Source organism: Littorina saxatilis, linkage group LG5 (genome assembly GCF_037325665.1).
Source record: "Littorina saxatilis isolate snail1 linkage group LG5, US_GU_Lsax_2.0, whole genome shotgun sequence".
Classification (NCBI taxonomy): domain Eukaryota; kingdom Metazoa; phylum Mollusca; class Gastropoda; order Littorinimorpha; family Littorinidae; genus Littorina; species Littorina saxatilis.
In genome coordinates, this window is record NC_090249.1 from 625277 (window position 1) to 650156 (window position 24880).

Here is a 24880-nt window from a genome sequence, read left to right on the forward strand (position 1 = left end):
GAATTCAGTGCACCAGCTATGAGTGTAATGTCCTCACCGTAACACAAATCATTGCATTTGAAATATAATGTTCTCTAAGCAACATAACTCAGCGTACTTTAACTTTAATGTTCTGCTAGCAACAGAAATCAGTGCTTTTTAAATACAACGTTCTCATAGCAACATAACTCAGTGTACTTTAACTAAAATGTCTTGACGGCGATGATGAATGAGTGAACTATGAATGACATGTTGTAGTCTGACACTGAAGATGACCGGGTTATCTGGAGGCGGCTGGAAGCAGCTGACTCTTCTTCTCCTGTGTCTGGCGGCGTCCACATGGCAGACAGGTAATTCACACCTTACACGGACAGTAGCAACACTCTTGGTCCACATGGCAGACAGGTAATTCACACCTTACACGGACAGTAGCAACACTCTTGGTCCACATGGCAGACAGGTAATTCACACCTTACACGGACAGTAGCAACACTCTTGGTCCACATGGCAGACAGGTAATTCACACCTTACACGGACAGTAGCAACACTCTTGGTCCACATGGCAGACAGGTAATTCACACCTTACACGGGGCAGTAGCAACACTCTTGGTCAAGCGAAACACACACATATATACACCACTTAGAGACAGACTGACAGGCAGGAAGGCAAACAGACAGGCAAACAGAGAGATCGACAAAAAGACGGATGAACAGACACACAGACACACACACATACTCATGCAAAGACACACACACACACGCACACGCACACACACACACACACACACGCACACACGGCCATACTCTCTCAAGCACGCACATGTCCCCCCGCAAATCCTCCCACTCGCGCGCACGTACATACACACAAGCACGCATAAACATACGATACACGCAAACACACCTAATGCTAAAATTATGTCTGCTTGTCTGTCTGTCTGTCTGTCTGTTTGTCTGTCTCTGTCTCTCTCTCTAGGTCTCTGTCTCTCTCTGTCTCTCTGTCTCTCTCTCTCCCTCTCTCTCTCTCTCTTTCTCTCTCTCTCTTTCTCTCTCTCTCTCTTTCTCTCTCTCACTCGCTTTCTCTCTCTGTGTCTGTGTCTGTCGCTGTCTGTCTTTCTGTCTCTGTCTGTCTGTCTCTCTCTCTCTCTTTCTCTCTCTCTCTGTCTCTCTCTCTTTCTCTCTATCTCTCTGTCTCTCTCTCTATCTCTCTGTCTCTATCTCTCTGTCTCTGTCTGTCTGCCTCTCTCTCGCTCTGTCTTTCTTTGTCTTTCTCTGTCTCTGTCTCTCTTTCTCTCTCTCTCTCTCTCTCTCTCTCTCTGTCTCTCTCTCCGTCTCTCTCTCTCTCCGCCTCTCTCTCCGTCTCTCTCTCTCCCCCTCTCTCTCTCTCTTTCTCTCTGAATTTTTAAACAATTCTGTGAAGTGCTTCTTTCTGTGGCGGCTGTATCAGAGATACGACTGCAAGGGGGCCAGAGTGCCAACGAAGGTTGTCTGGAAGTGTTGGAAGACGGAGAGTGGATGGCCGGGTGCTACAGCCACTTCTACTACATTAAACCGCCCCTCCCCTACGTCGTCTGCAGACAGCTCAATTATTCACTGTACGTCTCTGTCTCTCTGCCTATCTCTCTCCATAATTATGTTTTGTTGTTGTCGTTGTTTTTGACTTACCTGAGTAATTGGTTAGTCTTAGAATTCATATGTGTTCGTCCGCATGTGCGACAAAAAACGTAACGCTAAGGTTATCTCGGCCCTAGTGACGCTAGTGTGGGTTCATGTTCCTTTAATAAAATCTCGGATGTTTTTTTAAATCCTTGCACACTTAGGGTTTGATAATCTCCCGCCTTGTTTGTGGAATCTTCCTTTTAAAACATACACAACCCTGAGACAATCAGGTCTTAGAACAGGGGGTACACTTACACAGATTATCAACACAACACCGGGTCTTGAAAATGTTTAATCGGTGGTTTTTTTTGTCTTGATAGGGAGAAAGTCTTGTAAGGGGTAAGGTGGTTCAGGGGAGGGGGGGGGGGGGGGGGGGGGGGGGGGGGGGGGGGGTAACGAAAGCGAGTCGTGTGCAAGCATTTGCTTTTCTTGTTTTTTTTGGGTTTTTTTCAGAGCGGAAGTGTTGTATTTTCAATTTGCATTCCTTAGCGATAATCTTTTAGAATAATTGGAGTCTGTGTGTGTGTGTGTGTGTGTGTGTGTGTGTGTGTGTGTGTGTGTGTGTGTGTGTGTGTGTGTGTTTGTGTGTGTGTGTGAGAGAGCGTGTGTATGTGTGTGTGTGTGTGTGTGTGTGTGTGTGTGTGTGTGTGTGCAGAGCGATTCAGAGAAAACTACTGGACCGATCTCAAGACAATGCAATCATTTTTATATTTAGTCAAGTTTTGACTAAATATTTTAACATCGAGGGGGAATCGAAACGAGGGTCGTGGTGTATGTGCGTGTGTCTGTGTGTCTGTGTGTGTGTGGAGCGATTCAGACTAAACTACTGGACCGATCTTTATGAAATTTGACATGAGAGTTCCTGTATATGAAATCCCCGAACGTTTTTTTCATTTTTTTGATAAATGTCTTTGATGACGTCATATCCGGCTTTTCGTGAAAGTTGAGGCGGCACTGTCACGCCCTCATTTTTCAACCAAATTGGTTGAAATTTTGGTCAAGTAATCTTCGATGAAGCCCGGACTTCGGTATTGCATTTTCAGCTTGGTGGCTTAAAAATTAATTAATGACTTTGGTCATTAAAAATCGGAAAATTGTAAAAAAAAATAAAAATTTATAAAACGATACAAATTTACGTTTATCTTATTCTCCATCATTTTCTGATTCCAAAAACATATAAATATGTTATATTCGGATTAAAAACAAGCTCTGAAAATTAAATATATAAAAATTATTATCAAAATTAAATTGTCCAAATCAATTTAAAAACACTTTCATCTTATTCCTTGTCGGTTCCTGATTCCAAAAACATATAGATATGATATGTTTGGATTAAAAACACGCTCAGAAAGTTAAAACAAAGAGAGGTACAGAAAAGCGTGCTATCCTTCTTAGCGCAACTACTACCCCGCTCTTCTTGTCAATTTCACTGCCTTTGCCATGAGCGGTGGACTGACGATGCTACGAGTATACGGTCTTGCTGAAAAATGGCATTGCGTTCAGTTTCATTCTGTGAGTTCGACAGCTACTTGACTAAATATTGTATTTTCGCCTTACGCGACTTGTTTAATCTGTTAGTGACAAATCGATTTTGTGTGTGCATGCGTGCGTGTGTGTGTGTGTGTGTGTGTGTGTGTGTGTGTGTGTGTGTGTGTGTGTGTGTGTGTGTGTGTGTGTGTGTTTGTTGTGTGTGTGTGTGTGTGTGTTTTAAAGACCTCTCTCTTTCTCTCTCTCTCTCTCTCTCTCTCTCTCTCTCTCTCTCTCTCTCTCTTCTCTCTCTCTCTCTCTCTCTCTCTCTCTCTCTCTCTCTCTCTCTCTCTCTCTCTCTCTTGTGTGTGTGTGTGTGTGTGTATGTGCGTGCGTGGGCGTGTGTGTGTGTGTATGTGTGTGTGTGTGTGTGTGTGTGTGGGTGTGTGTCTGTATGTGCATGTGTGTCTGTGTGTGTCTGTGTGCATGTGACCGTGTGTGTCAAAGTATGTGTTTTAATGTATACCATTACCAATGACCATGTTGGCATGTATGCCGCTTTGAACATTTTTTTTCTATTTTTTTTTCTCTTTGTCTGATTTAATAACCATGTTTTTATGGGTTTTTTTTGTGCTTCTTCTCCTGCTTTAATATTATGCACTGCTTAATTAATTCCCTCTTGGGCGAGGGCTGGATGAACAAAGATCTTTGCTGTATCTACTCCATTACCCTCGAAAAATAAAGTTGGTTCGTTCGTTCGTTCGTTCGTTCTCTTCCTCTCTCTCTCTTCCTCTCTCTCTCTCTTACAGAGTGGCCGAGTGGTAACACACTTGCGCTCGGAAGCGAGAGGTTGCGAGTTCGACCCTGGGTTTGGGCGTTAGCAATTTTCTCCCCCCCCCCCCCCCCCCCTTTCTTAACCTGGGTGGCTGGGTTCAAGTGCTAGTCTTTCGGATGAGACGAAAAACCGAGGTCCCTTCGTGTACACTACATTGGGGTGTGCACGTTAAAGATCCCACGAATGACAAAAGGGTCTTTCCTGGCAAAATTGTATAGGCATAGATAAAAATGTCCACCAAAATACCCGTGTGACTTGGAATAATAGGCCGTGAAAAGTAGGACATGCACCGAAATGGCTGGCCGATGTGAATGCGTGATGTATTGTGTAAAATAAATTCCATCTCACACGGCATAAATAAATCCCTGCGCCTTGAATATGTGCGCGATATAAATTACATAAAATAAAAAAATAAAAATTAAAAAAATAAGAATAAAACTGTACCCACGGAATACGCGCGATATTAGCCTCATCTTGATTGATTGATTGATCTTACATTGGACGTTGAATCAATGTGTCCTTGTTTGGGTAATGTCGTTTGATTCACAACTTTACGGATATTTAACATTGGATTTAAACACGATTGTCTTCAAATGAACCATAGTATTAAACACGATTGTCTTCAAATGAACCATAGTATTAAACACGATTGTCTTCAAAGGAACCATAGTATTAAACACGATTGTCTTCAAATGAACCATAGTAGTGAAGAAATTGGAATGAAAAGTATGCACAAAAACACAAACACAAGCTTATACGTGATCTAATATGTCATGAATAGTTGCCTATTATTTGTATTCGGAAAGGCTTAATTACTTTTGTGAAATGACGTTGGTATGAATATGTGTATGCACAACCACTGATTGTGATCAACAGAGGAGGACTGATGTACAACTTCACAGCCGCCTACCCGGCCATCAGTCGTGTCACCAACACCAGCACCACACTTTTCAGTTGTGATGGAAACGAAACATCCCTCTCCCAATGCCCAACCAGCAATGTGGAATGTTCTGCGAATAATGTGCTCGGCATCACATGCAACACAGGTAAGGGTCCAACAGAACTACGTATAACTCTTCACTGACGTAAGGGGTTTAAATACATTGTTATGGAGTAGAAGCAATAATTACAGGGTAGCACTTTCTCTGGGGGTAACCCTTCACACGACTAGCGTAACACCTCCACGTCACTAAGGTAACCCTTCACACGACTAGCGTAACACCTCCACGTCACTAAGGTAACCCTTCACACGACTAGCGTAACACCTCCACGTCACTAAGGTAACCCTTCACAAGACCAGTTTTTGTTGTTTTGTTTTTTGACAGACCCAAATAAGTTTAATCAAAACAAACAAACAGAAGAAATCGTTTGGGAATAGAAACAAAGGGAAGGAAGCGTTCTAAATTTGAATGTTTTGCCTGTGTTAGTATGCTTGCAGATTGTATTGATGTAGTGTTTGAGTTTCGTCGTTCACTTGTGTGCTGAATGCTGCTGCACATGCTTTTGCTTTGCTTTGTATGTATTATGTATGTTTGTCATTGTAAAGCGCTTTGAGAATGTAAAGCGCTCTATAAATCTCCCATATTATTATTATTATTAATACAGTACAAACAACAACACTAAATACAGTACAAACAACAGCACTAAATACAGTACAAACAACACTAAATACAGTACAAACAACACTAAATACAGTACAAACAACACCAAATACAGTACAAACAACAACACTAAATACAGTACAAACACCAACACTAAATACAGGACAAACAACAACACCAAATACAGTACAAACAACAACACTAAATACAGTACAAACAACAACACTAAATACAGTACAAACAGCACTAAATACAGTACAAACAACAACACTAAATACAGTACAAACAACAACACTAAATACAGTACAAACAACAACACTAAATACAGTACAAACAACAACACTAAATACAGTACAAACAACAACACTAAATACAGTACAAACAACAACACTAAATACAGTACAAACAGCACTAAATACAGTACAAACAACAACACTAAATACAGTACAAACAACAGCACTAAATACAGTACAAACAACAACACTAAATACAGTACAAACAACAGCACTAAATACAGTACAAACAACAACACTAAATACAGTACAAACAACAACACTAAATACAGTACAAACAACAGCACTAAATACAGTACAAACAGCACTAAATACAGTGCAAACAACAACACTAAATACAGTACAAACAACAGCACTAAATACAGTACAAACAACAACACTAAATACAGTACAAATAACAACACTAAATACAGTACAAACAACAACACTAAATACAGTACAAACAACACTAAATACAGTACAAACAACAACACTGAATACAGTACAAACAACAACACTACATACAGTACAAACAACACTAAATACAGTACAAACAACACTAAATACAGTACAAACAACAACACTGAATACAGTACAAACAACAGCACTAAATACAGTACAAACAACACTAAATACAGTACAAACAACAACACTAAATACAGTACAAATAACAACACTAAATACAGTACAAACAACACTAAATACAGTACAAACAACAGCACTAAATACAGTACAAACAACAACACTAAATACAGTACAAACAACAACACTAAATACAGTACAAACAACAGCACTAAATACAGTACAAACAACACTAAATACAGTACAAACAACAACACTAAATACAGTACAAACAACAACACTAAATACAGTACAAACAACACTAAATACAGTACAAACAACAACACTAAATACAGTACAAACAACAACACTAAATACAGTACAAACAACACTAAATACAGTACAAACAACAGCACTAAATACAGTACAAACAACACTAAATACAGTACAAACAACAACACTAAATACAGTACAAACAACACTAAATACAGTACAAACAACAACACTAAATACAGTACAAACAACAACACTAAATACAGTACAAACAACAACACTAAATACAGTACAAACAACACTAAATACAGTACAAATAACAACACTAAATACAGTACAAATAACAACACTAAATACACTACAAACAACACTAAATACAGTACACACAACAACACTAAATACAGTACAAATAACAACACTAAATACAGTACAATCAACAACACTAAATACAGTACAAACAACAACACTAAATACAGTACAAACAACAGCACTAAATACAGTACAAACAGCACTAAATACAGTACAAACAACAGCACTAAATACAGTACAAACAACAACACTAAATACAGTACAAACAACACTAAATACAGTACAAACAACAACACTAAATACAGTACAAACAACACTAAATACAGTACAAACAGCACTGAATACAGTACAAACAACAACACTAAATACAGTACAAACAACAACACTAAATACAGTACAAACAACACTGAATACACTACAAACAACACTGAATACAGTACAAACAACAACACTAAATACAGTACACACAACAACCCTAAAATTAATATCAGTTCAGCGGAAAGATGGAAACAGAAGCACTGGAATGAACAAACGCCTTTTGTTCGGGAATAAATCCATTCTTCCATAAGCTCCCTGTGCCGGTCTCCTTTTTACATTTAGTCAAGTTTTGACTAAATGTTTTAGCGTAGAGGGGGGAATCGAGACGAGGGTCGTGGTGTATGTGCGTGTGTGTGTGGGTGTGTGTGTGTGTATGTGTGTGTGTGTGTGTGTGTCTCTGTGTCTCTGTGTCTCTGTGTCTGTCTGTGTGTGTGTGTATAGCGATTCAGACTAAACTACTGGACCGATCTTTATGAAATTTGTTATGAGAGTTCCTGGGTATGATATCCGCAGATTTGTTTTTCATTTTTTTTATAGATGTCTTTGATGACGTCATATCCGGCTTTTCGTGAAAGTTGAAGCGGCACTGTCACGCTCTCATTTTTCAACCAAATTGGTTGAAAGTTTGGTCAAGTAATCTTCGACGAAGCCCGGACTTCGGTATTGCATTTCAGCTTGGTGGCTTAAAAATTAATTTATGACTTTGGTCATTAAAAATCTGAAAATTGTAAAAAAAAAATAAAAAATTATAAAACGATCCAAATTTACGTTCATCTTATTCTCCATCATTTTTGGATTCCAAAAGCATATAAATATGTTATATTTGGATTAAAAACAAGCTCTGAAAATAAAAAATAAACAAATTGTGATCAAAATTAAATTTTTGAAATCAATTTAAAAACACTTTCATCTTATTTCTTGTCGGTTCCTGATTCCAAAAACATATCGATATGATATGTTTGGATTAAAAACACGCTCGGAAAGTTAAAACGAAGAGAGGTACAGAAAAGCGTGCTATCCTTCTCAGCGCAACTACTTCCCCGCTCTTCTTGTCAATTTCACTGCCTTTGCCATGAGCGGTGGACTGACGATGCTACGAGTATACGGTCTTGCTGAAAAATTGCATTGCGTTCAGTTTCATTCTGTGAGTTCGACAGCTACTTGACTAAATGTTGTATTTTCGGCTTACGCGACTTGTTGACTTTGAAACGGCTCACATTGTCTACAGCAGACAGTTTCAAAGCACCGGATACGTGTTTTCAAGTTTGTGATCTTGATAGTGTGGGTTCTTTTCTTAAATCAACTTCTATAAGCCCTCTCTGCCGTTTTTCTTTTCGACATTGAAACGGCTTACATGCTTTGTCTGCAGCAGACAGTTTTAAAGCAGCGGATACGTGTTTTCCAGTTTGTGATCTTGATAGTTTGGGTTTAAACATGTTTATACAACTCCTGTAATGCAACCGAGGGGTGGATTAAATCTAGTTGATTATTTTTAGACAAGTGAGAAATTAGAACGAACTACTTTGATTACACCAAAATCACACGTGGATTATTCGAAGTAAGAATAAAGAGGGCTAAAAAATAATCAATACTAGAATTTATTTTTAGAACATGACATCATTTGAAACCCAGACGATTGGACCCTGTTGCGGAAGAATACAACGTTGACTCAAAACTGTAACAACAATGGCTGACGTGTATAAAGTACACGCATACCTCGCCAGGTTTGTTTTTGTGACTAGTCGACAGACGATGCCATTTGCTTTGTGTGTGTTTTTGTTGTTGCTTACTGTACATGACATACATTACGTTTAAAATCCAGTTCTTTAACAGGCAACAAACCTTGCAAATTTCCAGAAGCTGCAATCTGAAGCGACCTATCTCTGATTCTAGCAGACGATCTCTCCAATGTTTAACACAAAATCAGCAAACTATCCTGTCACATAGAATGTCCATTATGTAGTGCAATGTTGAAATGAAGTTACCGGTCTGAAACATTTAGTCGTTTCTTCTGAGACAATCCTTGTTCTCTTATCATCTACAGATTTACCGCAGTCTTCACCACGCGAATTCACAACAGAAGTCAGACTTTCGAACATACAATCTACGTAGGCAAGCATGATACGTCATGACGTCATATGATTCCTAGCATATTGACGTAATGCTAAACATCCGGTTATCCCGAGTTTTCTCCGTAATACATGTCCGTGGGTTTTTCAATGTTCGGTTATTTCCGTGGCTTCATGCGGAAAGGGAACCGTCGTCTGCAATCAGTCAACGACATGGACCATTCTGGTCCTTGTTGCTGACAAAAACATGATTTTAACACAGAATGTAATGTCAGAATAGCTATATAAACGCTATTGTGTTTTAATCGTAGCAATAGGGTCCGATATTTAGACGAGACAAGTATAATGCCGACGAGTCGGAGACTAAGAATAAAGTAAAACAATAGGGACTATTTGAATGACGCGCATTTGACACTCTGAGTGATTAGGCTGAAATGAAATTGCCTACAAAATGTCGTCTGCATGACTGCATGTTCGACCCGTGTTGTTCTTTGTATAAATAGCTTAAACAATGACGACAACTCGTTGATTACTGGAAAATAAACCACTCGTGGGTATTTGCAGCCGCTTGGTAATTCACTCGTGTGCTCCGCACACTCGTGAATTACCAAGCGGCTGCAAATACCCACTCGTGGTTTATTTTCCAGTAATCAACTCGTGGTCATTGTTTAAGCTCTATTTATACAACTCCTGTAATGCAACCGAGGGGTGGATTAAATCTAGTTGATTATTTTTAGACAAGTGAGAAATTAGAACGAACTACTTTGATTACACCAAAATCACACGTGGATTATTCGAAGTAAGAATAAAGAGGGCTAAAAAATATTCAATACTTGAATTTATTTTTAGAACATGACATCATTTGAAACCCAGACGATTGGACCCTGTTGCGGAAGAATACAACGTTGACTCAAAACTGTAACAACAATGGCTGACGTGTATAAAGTACACGCATACCTCGCCAGGTTTGTTTCTGTGACTAGTCGACAGACGATGCCATTTGCTTTGTGTGTGTTTTTGTTGTTGCTTACTGTACGTGTAAAATCCAGTTCTTTAACATGCAACAAACCTTGCAAATTTCCAGAAGCTGCAATCTGAAGCGACCTATCTCTGATTCTAGCAGACGATCTCTCCAATGTTTAACACAAAATCAGCAAACTCTCCTGTCACATAGAACTTCCATTATATAGTGCAATGTTGAAATGAAGTTACCGGTCTGAAACATTTAGTCGTTTCTTCTGAGACAATCCTTGTTCTCTTATCATCTACAGATTTACCGCAGTCTTCACAACGCGAATTCACAACAGAAGTCAGACTTTCGAACATACAATCTACGTAGGCAAGCATGATACGTCATGACGTCATATGATTCCTAGCATATTGACGTAATGCTAAACATCCGGTTATCCCGAGTTTTCTCCGTAATACATGTCCGTGGGTTTTTCAATGTTCGGTTATTTCCGAGGCTTCATGCGGAAAGGGAACCGTCGTCTGCAATCAATCAACAAGTCGCGTAAGGCGAAAATACAACATTTAGTCAAGTAGCTGTCGAACTCACAGAATGAAACTGAACGCAATGCAATTTTTCAGCAAGACCGTATACTCGTAGCAGCGTCAGTCCACCGCTCATGGCAAAGGCAGTGAAATTGACAAGAAGAGCGGGGTAGTACTAGTAGTTGCGCTGAGAATAAGGATAGCACGCTTTTCTGTACCTCTCTTCGTTTTAACTTTCTGAGCGTGTTTTTAATCCAAACATATCATATCTATATGTTTTTGGAATCAGGAACCGACAAGAAATAAGATGAAAGTGTTTTTAAATTGATTTGGAAAATTTAATTTTGATAATAATTTTTATATTTTTAATTTTCAGAGCTTGTTTTTAATCCAAATATAACATATTTATATGTTTTTGGAATCAGAAAATGATGGAAAATAAGATGAACGTAAATTTGGATCGTTTTATAAAAAAACTTTTTTTTTCAATTTTCAGATTTTTTATGACCAAAGTCATTAATTAATTTTTAAGTCACCAAGCTGAAATGCAATACGGAAGTCCGGGCTTTGTCGAAGATTACTTGACCAAAATGTCAACCAATTTGGTTGAAAAATGAGAGCGTGACAGTGCCGCCTCAACTTTCACGAAAAGCCGGATATGACGTCACCAAAGACATTTATCAAAAAAAGGAAAAAAAAAGTCTGGGGATATCATACCCAGGAACTCTCATGTCACATTTCATAAATATCGGTCCAGTAGTTTAGTCTGAATCGCTCTACACACACACAGAGACAGACACACGCACATACACCCTCTACGTTAAAACATTTAGTCAAAACTTGACTAAATGTAAAAACATGATTTTAACACAGAATGTAATGTCAGAATAGCTATATAAACGCTATTGTGTTTTAATCGTAGCAATAGGGTTCGATATTTAGACCAGACAAGTATAATGCCGACGAGTCGGAGACTAAGAATAAAGTAAAAGAATAGGGACTATTTGAATGACGCGCATTTGACACTCTGACTGATTAGGCTGAAATGAAATTGCCTACAAAATGTCGTCTGCATGACTGCATGTTCGACCCGTGTTGTTCTTTGTATAAATAGCTTAAACAATGACGACAACTCGTTGATTACTGGAAAATAAACCACGAGTGGGTATTTGCAGCCGCTTGGTAATTCACTCGTGAATTACCAAGCGGCTGCAAATACCCACTCGTGGTTTATTTTCCAGTAATCAACTCGTCGTCATTGTTTAAGCTCTATTTTATTCACATAATTACAAATAACAATGCCACATAGGGGAAGGGCTCCTAATATAAACCGGCTCCCAATATGGACCACCTACTGTTAAACCTTCTCACAACTAGGGTAAAACCTTTACGTGACTAGGGTAAAACCTTCACACAACTAGGGTAAAACCTTCACGTGACTAGGGTAAAACCTTCACGTGACTAGGGTAAAACCTTCTCACAACTAGGGTAAAACCTTTACGTGACTAGGGTAAAACTTTTACGTGACTAGGGTAAAACCTTCACGTGACCAGGGTAAAACCTTCTCACAACTAGGGTAAAACCTTTACGTGACTAGGGTAAAACCTTCACGTGACTAGGGTAAAACCTTCACGTGACTAGGGTAAAACCTTCACGTGACTAGGGTAAAAGCTTCACGTGACTAGGGTAAAAGCTTCACGTGACCAGGGTAAAACCTTCACGTGACTAGGGTAAAACCTTCACGTGACTAGGGTAAACCCGTCGCGATATAACCTTGAATGTTTGAAAACGACGTTAAACACCAAATAAAGAAAGAAAGAAAGACTAGGGTAAAACCTTCACGTGACTAGGGTAAAACCTTCACGTGACCAGGGTTAAACCTTTACGTGACTAGGGTAAAACTTTCACGTGACTAGGGTAGAACCTTCACGTGACCAGGGTAAAACCTTCACGTGACCAGGGTAAAACCTTCTCACAACTAGGGTAAAACCTTTACGTGACTAGGGTAAAACCTTCACGTGACTAGGGTAAAGCCTTCACGTGACCTAAAACCTTCTCACAACTAGGGTAAAACCTTCACGTGACCAGGGTAAAACCTTCTCACGACTAGGGTAAAACCTTCACGTGACTGGGGTAAAACCTTCACGTGACTAGGGTAAAACCTTCACGTGACTAGGGTAACATCTTCACACAACTAGGGTAAAACCTTCACGTGACTAGAGTAAAACCTTCACGTGACCAGGGTAAGACCTTCTTACAACTAGGGTAAAACCTTTACGTGACTAGGGTAAAACCTTCACGTAACTAGGGTAAAACCTTCACGTGACCAGGGTAAAACCTTCACGTGACCCGGGTAAAACCTTCTTACAACTAGGGTAAAACCTTCACGTGACTAGGGTAAAACCTTCACACAACTAGGGTAAAACCTTCACGTGACTAGGGTAAAACCTTCACACAACTGGGATAAAACCTTCACGTGACTAAGGTAAAACCTTCACGTGACAAGGGTAAAACTTTCACGTGACTAGGGTAAAACCCTCTTACAACTAGGGTAAAACCTTTACGTGACTAGGGTAAAACCTTCACACAACTAGGGTAAAACCTTTACGTAACTAGGATAAAACCTTCACACAACTAGGGTAAAACCTTTACTTGACTAGGGTAAAACCTTCTCACAACTAGGGTAAAACTTTCACGTGACTAGGGTAAAACCTTCACACAACTAGGGTAAAACCTTCACGTGACTAGGGTAAAACCTTCTCACAACTAGGGTAAAACCTTCACGTGACTAAGGTAAAACCTTTACACAACTAGGGTAAAACCTTCACGTGACTAGGGTAAAACCTTCTCACAACTAGGGTAAAACCTTTACGTGACTAGGATAAAACCTTCACGTGACTAGGGTAAAACCTTCACGTGACTAGTGTAACATCTTCTCACAACTAGGGTAAAACCTTCACGTGACTAGGGTAAAACCTTCACGTGACTAGGGTAAAACCTTCTCATATCTAGGGTAAAACCTCTACGTGACTAGGGTAAAACCTTCACGTGACTAGTGTAACATCTTCTCACAACTAGGGTAAAACCTTCACGTGACTAAGGTAAAACCTTCACGTGACTAGGGTAAAACCTTCTCATATCTAGGGTAAAACCTCTACGTGACTAGGGTAAAACCTTCACGTGACTAGGGTAAAACCTTTAGGTGACTATGGTAAAACCTTCTCACAACTAGGGTAAAACCTTTATGTGACTAGGGTAAAACCTTCTCACAACTAGGGTAAAACCTTTACGTGACTAGGGTAAAATCTTCTCACAACTAGGGTAAAACCTTCACGTGACTAGGGTAAAACCTTCTCACAACTAGGGTAAAAACGTCAAGTGACTAGGGTTATGGCCAAACTGTAAATGTGACTTCACTCTGGTCATGGGTACAACACTCACCATGGCCAAACTTTAAATGTGACTTCACTCTGGTCATGGGTACAACACTCGCCATGGCCAAACTGTGAATGTGACTTCTCTCTGGTCATGGGTACAACACTCGCCATGGCCAAACTGTAAGTGTGACTTCACTCTGGTCATGGCTACAACACTCGCCATGGCCAAACTGTAAATGTGACTTCACTCTGGTCATGGGTACAACACGTGACTTCACTCTGGTCATGGGTACAACACTCACCATGGCCAAACTGTAAATGTGACTTCACTCTGGTCATGGGTACAACACTCGCCATGGCCAAACTGTAAATGTGACTTCACTCTGGTCATGGGTACAACACGTGACTTCACTCTGGTCATGGGTACAACACTCACCATGGCCAAACTGTAAATGTGACTTCACTCTGGTCATGGGTACAACACATGACTTCACTCTGGTCATGGGTACAACACGTGACTTCACTCTGGTCATGGGTACAACACGTGACTTCACTCTGGTCATGGGTACAACACTCACCATGGCCAAACTGTAAATGTGACTTCACTCTGGTCATGGGTACAACACGTGACTTCACTCTGGTCATGGGTACAACACTCACCATGGCCAAACTGTAAATGTGACTTCACTCTGGTCATGGGTACAACACGTGACTTCATTCTGGTCATGGCTACAACACTCACCATGGCCAAACTGTAAGTGTGACTTCACTCTGGTCATGGGTACAACACGTGACTTCACTCTGGTCATGGGTACAACACATGACTTCACTCTGGTCATGGGTACAACACATGACTTCACTCTGGTCATGGGTACAACACGTGACTTCACTCTGGTCATGGGTACAACACGTGACTTCCCTCTGGTCATGGGTACAACACGTGACTTCATTCTGCTCATGGGTACAACACTCACCATGGCCAAACTGTAAATGTGACTTCACTCTGGTCATGGGTACAACACGTGACTTCATTCTGCTCATGGGTACAACACTCACCATGGCCAAACTGTAAATGTGACTTCACTCTGGTCATGGGTACAACACGTGACTTCACTCTGGTCATGGGTAAAACACGTGACTTCACTCTGGTCATGGGTACAATACTCACACTTGGCCAAACTGTGCAAGAGGAAGGACAGGTACACTTCAATTTCTGTGAACAACGTCCATGGAGGTTCGAGGAATTTCTTTTGTCATTAGCATATGTTGAATTTGTCGCAGGAGAGACTCCGGTTCCGTCTACACGACTCGTCGAGGGCAGAGGAGAGAAAGATGGAATCCTTGAGGTGTTCATCTTCGGTTCCTGGCACACTATCTGCGGCGATCACTTTGACACTAAGGGCGCTGGTATTGTTTGCAAGTCCTTATTTGGTCAACAGTAAGTTTTTTTTTAACAATGATCGTTAGTGACAAGTATTGTGTTGTGTTGCAGTAAGTTGTGTTGGGGTGTGATGCGGTAGTAGCATATAAACTTGACTTCAAAATTATTGCAACAAATTTCGAACCCAAATTAAAGCATTAATTCCAGTGTCATTACATTAAAATCTTATATGCCAGTTAAGGCCGTTCACCTAACGAACATGATCACTTTTTGGATTAAACATTTCTTTTACAGGGATCACATGACCGCCGCGTAAATAAGGGTACCCTCAAAATCGACCAGACAAAAACGGAAGGGACAAATGAAAAATCGACCAAAAAATAACAATAGGCAAAACTTCAAAAAGTCAAATCAATTATCTACCCTGAACAGATTGCTTTGTTCAGCCACCTTGTGTATTTCGTGTGCTATGCTAGTGTGTCCATCGCAAGAGCGGTCAAAACGGGACTGTTTGCGTCATTATTGAGGGGTATCATGACAAAAAACGCTGCACTTTAGCAATGATTTATTGGATTGCCTTAAAACTGTCAGAATACTAGAGATACTTCGTGCACGTGCGAAAGTTGGGGGGGGAGGGTCAATTTGAATGAAAATGGGTGCGGGTCTTGCCCACAGAGATCCTGCCGAAGCATTAATGATTGAACAATAATAGCAAATGGCTTTAAACAAATAAATGGGCTGGGGGGGTGGGTGGGTGGGGGGGGGGGGGGCTTAATCCCGAATCCCAAAGCCCAATACCCCCCCCCCCCCCCTGATTATTACTCGTTTAATAGGAACTAGCTGTGTCGGGTTTGTATGGGCTGTAAAGGGAAAGAACTCTTGCTTTCAGTGAGTCAAACTTTCCCACCTGACATTATGAGGCAGTTGCTTGCGCGTGATTTGTCTGAAACACGTCGACACTTGAAGGAGCATGTGTATAAACCTTGCTACTATAAAAGCAAGACTATTCACTCTTTAAAAACCCATGCATACCCGACAGAATTATTTCTGAAATTCGTTCATTTAGCTAATCTTATGTTGGAAGGTACATAGGGGAGTTCTTCGCCAACCAGGAGGGAACCGCCTACAACAACAGATCTGGGCCGATAGCGAGACTCTCTGATTGCTATGGCAACGAAAGTAGTGTGCAAAACTGTTTGTACATGCATAGCTACTACGGGTGTACGCACTTGCGAGACATCACCGTCAACTGCACTGAAGGTAGGCACACACACACTCACACACACACACACACACACACGCACGCACGCACGCACGCACGCACGCACGCACGCACACACACACACACACACACACACACACACACACACACACACACACACACATTCACCACGACCCTCATCTCGATTCCCCCTTTACATTCAAACATTTAGTCAAAACTTGACTAAATGTAACAAGTCGCGCAAGGCGAAAATACAACATTTAGTCAAGTAGCTGTCGAACTCACAGAATGAAAGTGAACGCAATGCAACGCAGCAAGACCGCATACTCGTAGCATCGTCAGTCACCCGCTCACGGCAAAGACAGTGAAATTGACAAGAAGAGCGGGGTAGCAGTTGCGCTCAGAAGGATAGCACGCTTTTCTGTACCTCTCTTTGTTTTAACTTTCTGATCGTGTTTTTAATCCAAACATATCATATCTATATGTTTTTGGAATCAGGAACCGACAAGGAATAAGATGAAAGTGTTTTTAAATTGATTTCAAAAATTTAATTTTCATATTAATTTTTATATATTTAATTTTCAGAGCGTGTTTTTAATCCAAATATAACATATTTATATGTTTTTGGAATAAAAAAAATAATGGAGAATAAGATGAATGTAAATTTGGATCGTTTTAAAAAAAAATTATTTTTTTTACAATTTTCAGATTTTTAATGACCAAAGTCATTAATTAATTTTTAAGCCACCAAGCTGAAATGCAATACCGAAGTCCGGGCTTTGTCGAACATTACTTGACCAAAATTTCAACCAATTTGGTTGAAAAATGAGGGCGTGACAGTGCCGCCTCAACTTTCACGAAAAGCCGGATATGACGTCATCAAAGACATTTATCAAAAAAATGAAAAAAAAACGTATGGGGATATCATACCCAGGAACTCTCATGTCAAATTTCATAAAGATCGGTCCAGTAGTTTAGTCTGAATCGCTCTACACACACACACAGACACACACACAGACACACACACACACACACACACACACACACACACACACACACACACACACACGCACATACACCACGACCCTCGTCTCGATTCCCCCCTAGGCCCTCTACAAAACTTGTCTAAATGTAACAAGTCGCGTAAGGCGAAAATACAATATTTAGTCAAGTAGCTGTCGAACTCACAGAATGAAACTGAACGCAACGCAACTAACTCGTAGCATCGTCAAATTTTCAAGTATTGTGTATTGCTTTACTTATAAATTGTATATCAACAAGATGATTGAATCCAAGTACTTATGTTTCATTGAAAAAACCTTAAATGAAATTGGTCTCTCTGGCCTTTGGACTTCTAAAGAAAATATTCAATACTCAAGCACATGGTTTAAAAAGAAAGTAAAAAGAAGCTTATATGACCAGTATATCCATAAATGGTTTACAGAAATTGGAAAAAAAAAATGTTTTGGAATTATCGAATGTTCAAAGATATTTTTGCATGTGAAGACTACGTCACAACCCTGCCATATCAGCAATGTGTTTCAATGATGAAGTTTAGAACATTAAACAACAATTTGCCTGTACAGAAAGAACGTTATCTTAACATCCCGAGGTCAGAAAGAACTTGCACCAAATGTGTATCGCATGACATAGGTGATGAATTCCATTATTTATTTGTCTGTGATTTTTTCAAAGAAGAAAGAGCTGAGTTGTTACCACCTTACTATTGGAAAAAAAACTAATGCACTTAAATTTAAAAAGTTGTTTGCTACTAAGAAAAAGAAATTGCTAAAGAATATTTTGGACTTTACTAATAGAATTTGTAACAGTTTTTCATAATTTTATTTTTTATTTTTTTATTTATTTATTTATTTTTTAAAATTTATTTATTATATTAGCATATATCATGATTGTATTGATTGTATTTATTGTTCAAAATGCCCCCATGGGTTATGGACTAATAAACTTGAACTTGAACTTGAACTTGAACTTGTCACTCCACCGCCCGTGGGAAAGGCAGTGCCCGTGGAATTGACAAGAAGAGCGGGGTATTCGTTGCGCTGAGAAGGATAGCACGCTTTTCTGTACCTCTCTTCGTTTTAACTTTCTGAGCGTTTTTTTAATCCAAACATATCATATCTATATATTTTTGGAATCAGGAACCGACAAGGAATAAGATGAAAGTGTTTTTAAATTGATTTCGAAACAAAAATTTTGATAATAATTTTTATATATTTAATTTTCAGAGCTTGTTTTTAATCCGAATATAACATATTTATATGTTTTTGGAATCAGCAAATGATGGAGAATAAGATAAACGTAAATTTGGATCGTTTTATACATTTTTATTTTTTTTTTACAATTTTCAGATTTTTAATGACCAAAGTCATTAATTAATTTTTAAGCCACCAAGCTGAAATGCAATACCGAAGTCCGGGCTTTGTCGAAGATTACTTGACCAAAATTTCAACCAATTTGGTTGAAAAATGAGGGCGTGACAGTGCTGCCTCAACTTTCACGAAAAGCCGGATATGACGTCATCAAAGACATTTATCAAAAAAATGAAAAAAAATATGGGGATTTCATACCCAGGAACTCTCATGTCAAATTTCATAACGATCGGTCCAGTAGTTTAGTCTGAATCGCTCTACACACACACACACACACAGACAGACAGACAGACAGACAGACGCACATACACCACGACCCTCGTTTCGATTCCCCCTCGATGTTAAAATATTTAGTCAAAACTTGACTAAATATAAAAAGCACGCTTTCCTGCATAGCTCGTCACGCTACCGCGCTGTTTTGGCGTGTCAATTTCACTTCGTTTTGCACGTGAAAAGTGAGCGATTTCCTTGTCGCGGGGATTGCAAAGCTGTACTGTCTTGGTGAAAAATGCAGTGCGTTCAGTTTTATTCCGTGAGTTCGACAGATTGACAGATTGACTAAATGTTGTACTTTCGCCTTACGCGACTTGTTTCTTTTTGTTATTGCAGAATCAGTTTCATCTTATTGATAAATGTGTCTCTCCATTGACATCGCCGTCAAAGCCTGCCCCTTCCAGTATCCAACTTACCTCTCTTAATTGTCACTGGAAAATATTTATTTGAAGTGATTAAACGTTGAATCCACGTTGGGTCGAAGGTCACAGAAGATTTGCATCGTGCAAAGATCACAGAAGATTTGCGTCGTACAGCGAAGGAAAGATAATCGCGATCTTGTTTCTCATTGCCACTTTATTTTTCACTTCGATGGCCGGCTTTGTCAGATTCTGTATTTCTTGTTGATATGTTCTTTGTTTTATTATTAGTATCTTTTATTTGCGCTTAGTGTTTCGATACAACGTCTTGTGCACGGGTCAAAATGTGTGCGTTTTAGGGGTCAATTGTTTTAACTCAAACTTGAAGTTCGTGTTTTTCCAAACGTCAGTGATTCGAAATAGAGACACACCCACTCAATGACTTTGTAAGAAGACAAAAAAATGTCACTTGGTTTCTTTTGTTTGCGATAAAGCATGAATTTGTTACCTTTCATGAAGTAGTTTTGTTTTTCGTTTACTTTTTACATTTAGTCAAGTTTTGACTAAATGTTTTAACATAGAGGGGGAATCGAAACGAGGGTCGTGGTGTATGTGTGTGTGTGTGTGTGTGCGTGCGTGCGTGTGTGTAGAGCGATTCAGACCAAACTACTGGACCGATCTTTATGAAAGTTGACATGAGAGTTCCTGGGATTGATATCCCCGAACGTTTTTTTCGTTTGTTTGATAAATGTCTTTGATGACGTCATATCCGGCTTTTCGTGAAAGTTGAGGCGGCACTGTCACGCTCTCATTTTTCAACCAAATTGGTTGAAATTTTGGTCAAGTAATCTTCGACTAAGCCCGGACTTCGGTATTGCATTTCAGCTTGGTGGCTTAAAAATTAACTGATGACTTTGGTCATTAAAAATCTGAAAATTGTAAAAAAAATATTGTTTTTATAAAACGATTCGAATTTACGTTCATCTTATTCTCCATCATTTTTGGATTCCAAAAACATATAAATATGTTATATTTGGATTAAAAACAAGCTCTGAAAATTAAAAATATAAAATTATCAAAATTAAATTTTCGAAATCAATTTAAAAACACTTTCATCTTATTCCTTGTCGGTTCCTGATTCCAAAAACATATAGATATGATATGTTTGGATTAAAAACACGCTCAGAAAGTTAAAACGAAGAGAGGTACAGAAAAGCGTGCTATCCTTCTCAGCGCAAGTACTATCCCGCTCTTCTTGTCAATTTCACTGCCTTTGCCATGAGCGGTGGACTGACGATGCTACAAGTATACGGTCTTGCTGAAAAATTGCATTGCGTTCCGTTTCATTCTGTGAGTTCGACAGCTACTTGACTAAATGTTGTATTTTCGCCTTACGCGACTTGTTTACATTTAGTCAAGTTTTGACTAAATGTTTTAACGTAGAGGGGGGAATCGAGACGAGGGTCGTGGTGTATGTGCGTGCGTGCGTGTGTGTGTCTGTGTGTGTGTGTGTAGAGCGATTCAGACTAAACTAATGGACCGATCTTTATGAAATTTGACATGAGAGTTCCTGGGTATGATATCCCGAGAACTGTTTTTTCATTTTTTTGATAAATGTCTTTGATGACGTCATATCCGGCTTTTCGTGAAAGTTGAGGCAGCACTGTCACGCCCTCATTTTTCAACCAAATTGGTTGAAATTTTGGTCAAGTAATGTTCGACGAAGCCCGGACTTCGGTATTGCATTTCAGCTTGGTGGCTTAAAATTAATTAATGACTTTGGACATTAAAAATCTGAAAATTGTAAAAAAAACAAATATATATAAAACGTTCCAAATTTACGTTCATCTTATTCTCCATTATTTGCTGATTCTAAAAACATATTAATATGTTATTTTTGGATTAATAACAAGCTCTGAAAATTAAATATATACAAATTATTATCAAAATTAAATTTTCGAAATGAATTTAAAAACACTTTCATCTTATTCCTTGTCGGTTCCTGATTCCAAAAACATATAGATATGATATGTTTGGATTAAAAACACGCTCAGAAAGTTAAAACAAAGAGAGGTACAGAAAAGCGTGCTATCCTTCTCAGCGCAACTACTACCCCGCTCTTCTTGTCAATTTCACTGCCTTTGCCGTGAGCGGTGGACTGACGATGCTACGAGTATACGGTCTTGCTGCGTTGCATTGCGTTCAGTTTCATTCTGTGAGTTCGACAGCTACTTGACTAAATGTTGTATTTTCGCCTCACGCGACTTGTTGTTTGTTCGTTTCGGAACTTTACGAAGCAGTGTTGTCTGTCTGGGTCTAGGGACACGCCGAGCGTTTCTATTGGGTTTGCTTTTGATTATCCATATAACCTGCTTCTTGCAACAATGGGAACCGGCGATTTATTGCATGGAGAACATGAGGTTTTTATTCCCCAGCTGGTTATGAATGAAAACTCGTGAAAATGATGATAATTCTCTGTGCCCATATCTGTGCTCAGTGTCTGTCCGCCTGGACAACAGCAGCTTTGCGGGCAGTGGGGTGCTAAACGTCTGGTCAGGTGACCGCTGGTCAGAGGTATGTGCTGAAGGCTGGACAGCCAACAACACGGCGGTCACGTGCTCACAGCTTGGATACCCAGCGTGAGTGGTCGTCACAGACATCGCCTGATCTTGTCTTAAGTGGGAATACGTTTTATTGTAACTGGGTGTTTCTTTTCGTCTTTTTTTTTAATGTTGTTTGTTGTTTTGTTTGTCTTTGTTTGTGTATTTGTTTAGGTGATATCTGAGTCTTTTTCCCAACATTATAGTAAAATACCGTTGAATAGTTCAAATAATCGTGATGAAATGGCGGTGGAGATTTAAGTGTTATATCTGAGAGGACATATCCTCAATACACTCTAAATCCAAATATTTGGCAACCATACGATTCAGATTCAAAGTCGAAATCCTCATTTCTGCTCATACAAATACCGTAAACTACCGTGTATACGCCCAGTATCGACTAAACGCCCACCCCCTACTGTTGGTCGAATTTTGCGCAAAGGGTTCAGTACCTAGTAAACGCTCACCCCCCAATTTCGATCGGTAGAGTAGACAAGGAAAATAAAATAAAAGATTATTCAGTCTGCTATTATTGTTGTTGTTCAATTGTTTCCCTTCCTTGAAAATGTTTCGGGTAGTGGATTGAAAAAGGATTCCAGAGTGGCTAGAGAATCACAATACATTATTGACTGGGAAGGAAAAGAAGAAGCGAAAGGTTCATCTTGGGCTGGAAGTGATGAACATGGTTTGATTGCAGAATTCCTTGTGTGTGTGTGTGTGTGTGTGTGTGTGTGTGGTGTGTGTGTGTGTGTGTGTGTGTGTGTCTGTGTGTCTGTGCGTGTGTGTGTGTGTGTCCTGGTGTGTGTGTGTGTTGTGTGTGTGTGTGAGTGTGTGTGTGTGTGTTTGTTTGTGTGTGTGTGTGTTTGTTTGTGTGTGTGTGTGTGTGTGTGTGAGAGAGAGAGAGAGAGAGAGAGAGAGAGAGAGAGGGAGAGAGAGAGAGAGAGAGGGAGAGAGAGAGAGAAAGAGAGAGAGAGAGAGAGAGAGAGAGAGAGAGAGAGAGAGAGGAACGTTTTGTGCAATAACGCATCTTTCGAACACTTCTATGTCAAATGACCAAACTATCGTTATTCTAGCTAAGGAACCCGTCGCGATATAACCTTGAATGGTTGAAAACGACGTTAAACACCAAATAAAGAAAGAAAGCTAAGGAACCGCTTCTGCAAAGGGCATAGTACCTGGTAAACGCCTACCCCCCATATTTTTGGGAAAAATTGGTGCACAGGGGGGGGGGGGGGGGCGTATACAAGTTAGTTTACGGTAGATGCAAGTATGCTCACAAGTTGGGAAAAGAAGAAAATAGATCCTTTTCATTTGATTTTCAGGGGAAAACCAGACAGTTCTTCTGGGACTGTGACTGGTGTTGGTGACCCAAACATCACGTTTGGTTGCCTTGGTGACGAAACATCCCTGTCCCAGTGTATGACGTCAGAGCTGCAGAACTGCAACTCGTCCGTTGTCATCCACTGTGCACGTGAGTAAAGAGACAAGTGTTGACCTTCAGGAGGTCAACACCCCTCCGCCCCCCTCCCCCCTCCTGCACTCGAAACAGGCTGCGCTCTAAAAAGAATTCACTCACTTTGATTTCATTAATTAGCATACTTGTGTTGCGCTTTCGAGCAAATCGTGCCGTGTTCGTCTGGATTAAGGGGCAGTGAAATCCCAAGATTCGCCAGACACCTCCAACGGTCCGATCTATAGCATGCCTCTAACCCTCAGCATTACTCAACAATATCATTCGGACTATCGAGTGAATGCTGACGACATGATGAAAGGGAAACAGAAATGGAGGATGATTTTCCCCAAAACACGTTCTATTTCCGTTATCCCACAAATCGACAACTCGCTGGCAAAACGATTTATCCAGGGGAGATGATTGCCTGAAAAACACGGTGGGCTATTTTCCCCCATCCCACGACTTGCCTCTTTGTCTCTGTTAGCCGAGGAGGTGAATACGCTGCATATCCATGGTTACCCGAGCATAACCCGCGGGTACCGAGCCTTGATCTGACCTGTTTTGCTCGTGTTCGCAGAGTACAACTGGAATAGTTAAGAGGTCATCTACATAATAAGAGTTTACAGATGGACTACTTTTTTTCAACAAACGACGGAAATATTCTGCGGTGTTAAGGTCGATATCATGTGTGACCACAGGCCCACATTACCCGCTATTACGAGTTAGTCGTGTGACAGAGAGTTTTCTTGCACACGAGACTGTAGATGTTTCACGACGGCGTAGCCAAAGTGAGACAGCAGCAGTCGAGTGTGCAAGAAAACTCTCTGTCACACGACTAACTCGTAGTAGCGATTATGTCTCACAGCATAGGCATAGAAAGACAGAAACGAGTTTTTGGGGACGAAATAACAGGCACAAAACAAGACTGAAAAACACAATTGCCCTTTTACACATACCTTACACACGCATGCGCGCAGAAGATAGATTAAAT

At 40.0% G+C, this 24880-nt stretch overlaps 1 protein-coding gene across 1 annotated transcript in view; it reads left to right on the forward strand.

Annotated features, from left to right (window-relative positions):
• The first annotated feature begins 206 nt into the window (after positions 1-206).
• Positions 207-24880, forward strand: part of LOC138966012 (scavenger receptor cysteine-rich domain superfamily protein-like) — a 93080-nt gene continuing 68406 nt past the window's right edge. Inside the window, exons 1-7 of the mRNA XM_070338102.1 lie at positions 207-329; positions 1424-1571; positions 4814-4983; positions 15493-15649; positions 16677-16852; positions 22334-22475; positions 23759-23907. Of these exons, the coding sequence (XP_070194203.1) occupies positions 224-329; positions 1424-1571; positions 4814-4983; positions 15493-15649; positions 16677-16852; positions 22334-22475; positions 23759-23907 (1048 nt within the window). The 5' untranslated portion in view covers positions 207-223. The remainder of the gene's footprint in view (positions 330-1423; positions 1572-4813; positions 4984-15492; positions 15650-16676; positions 16853-22333; positions 22476-23758; positions 23908-24880) is intronic.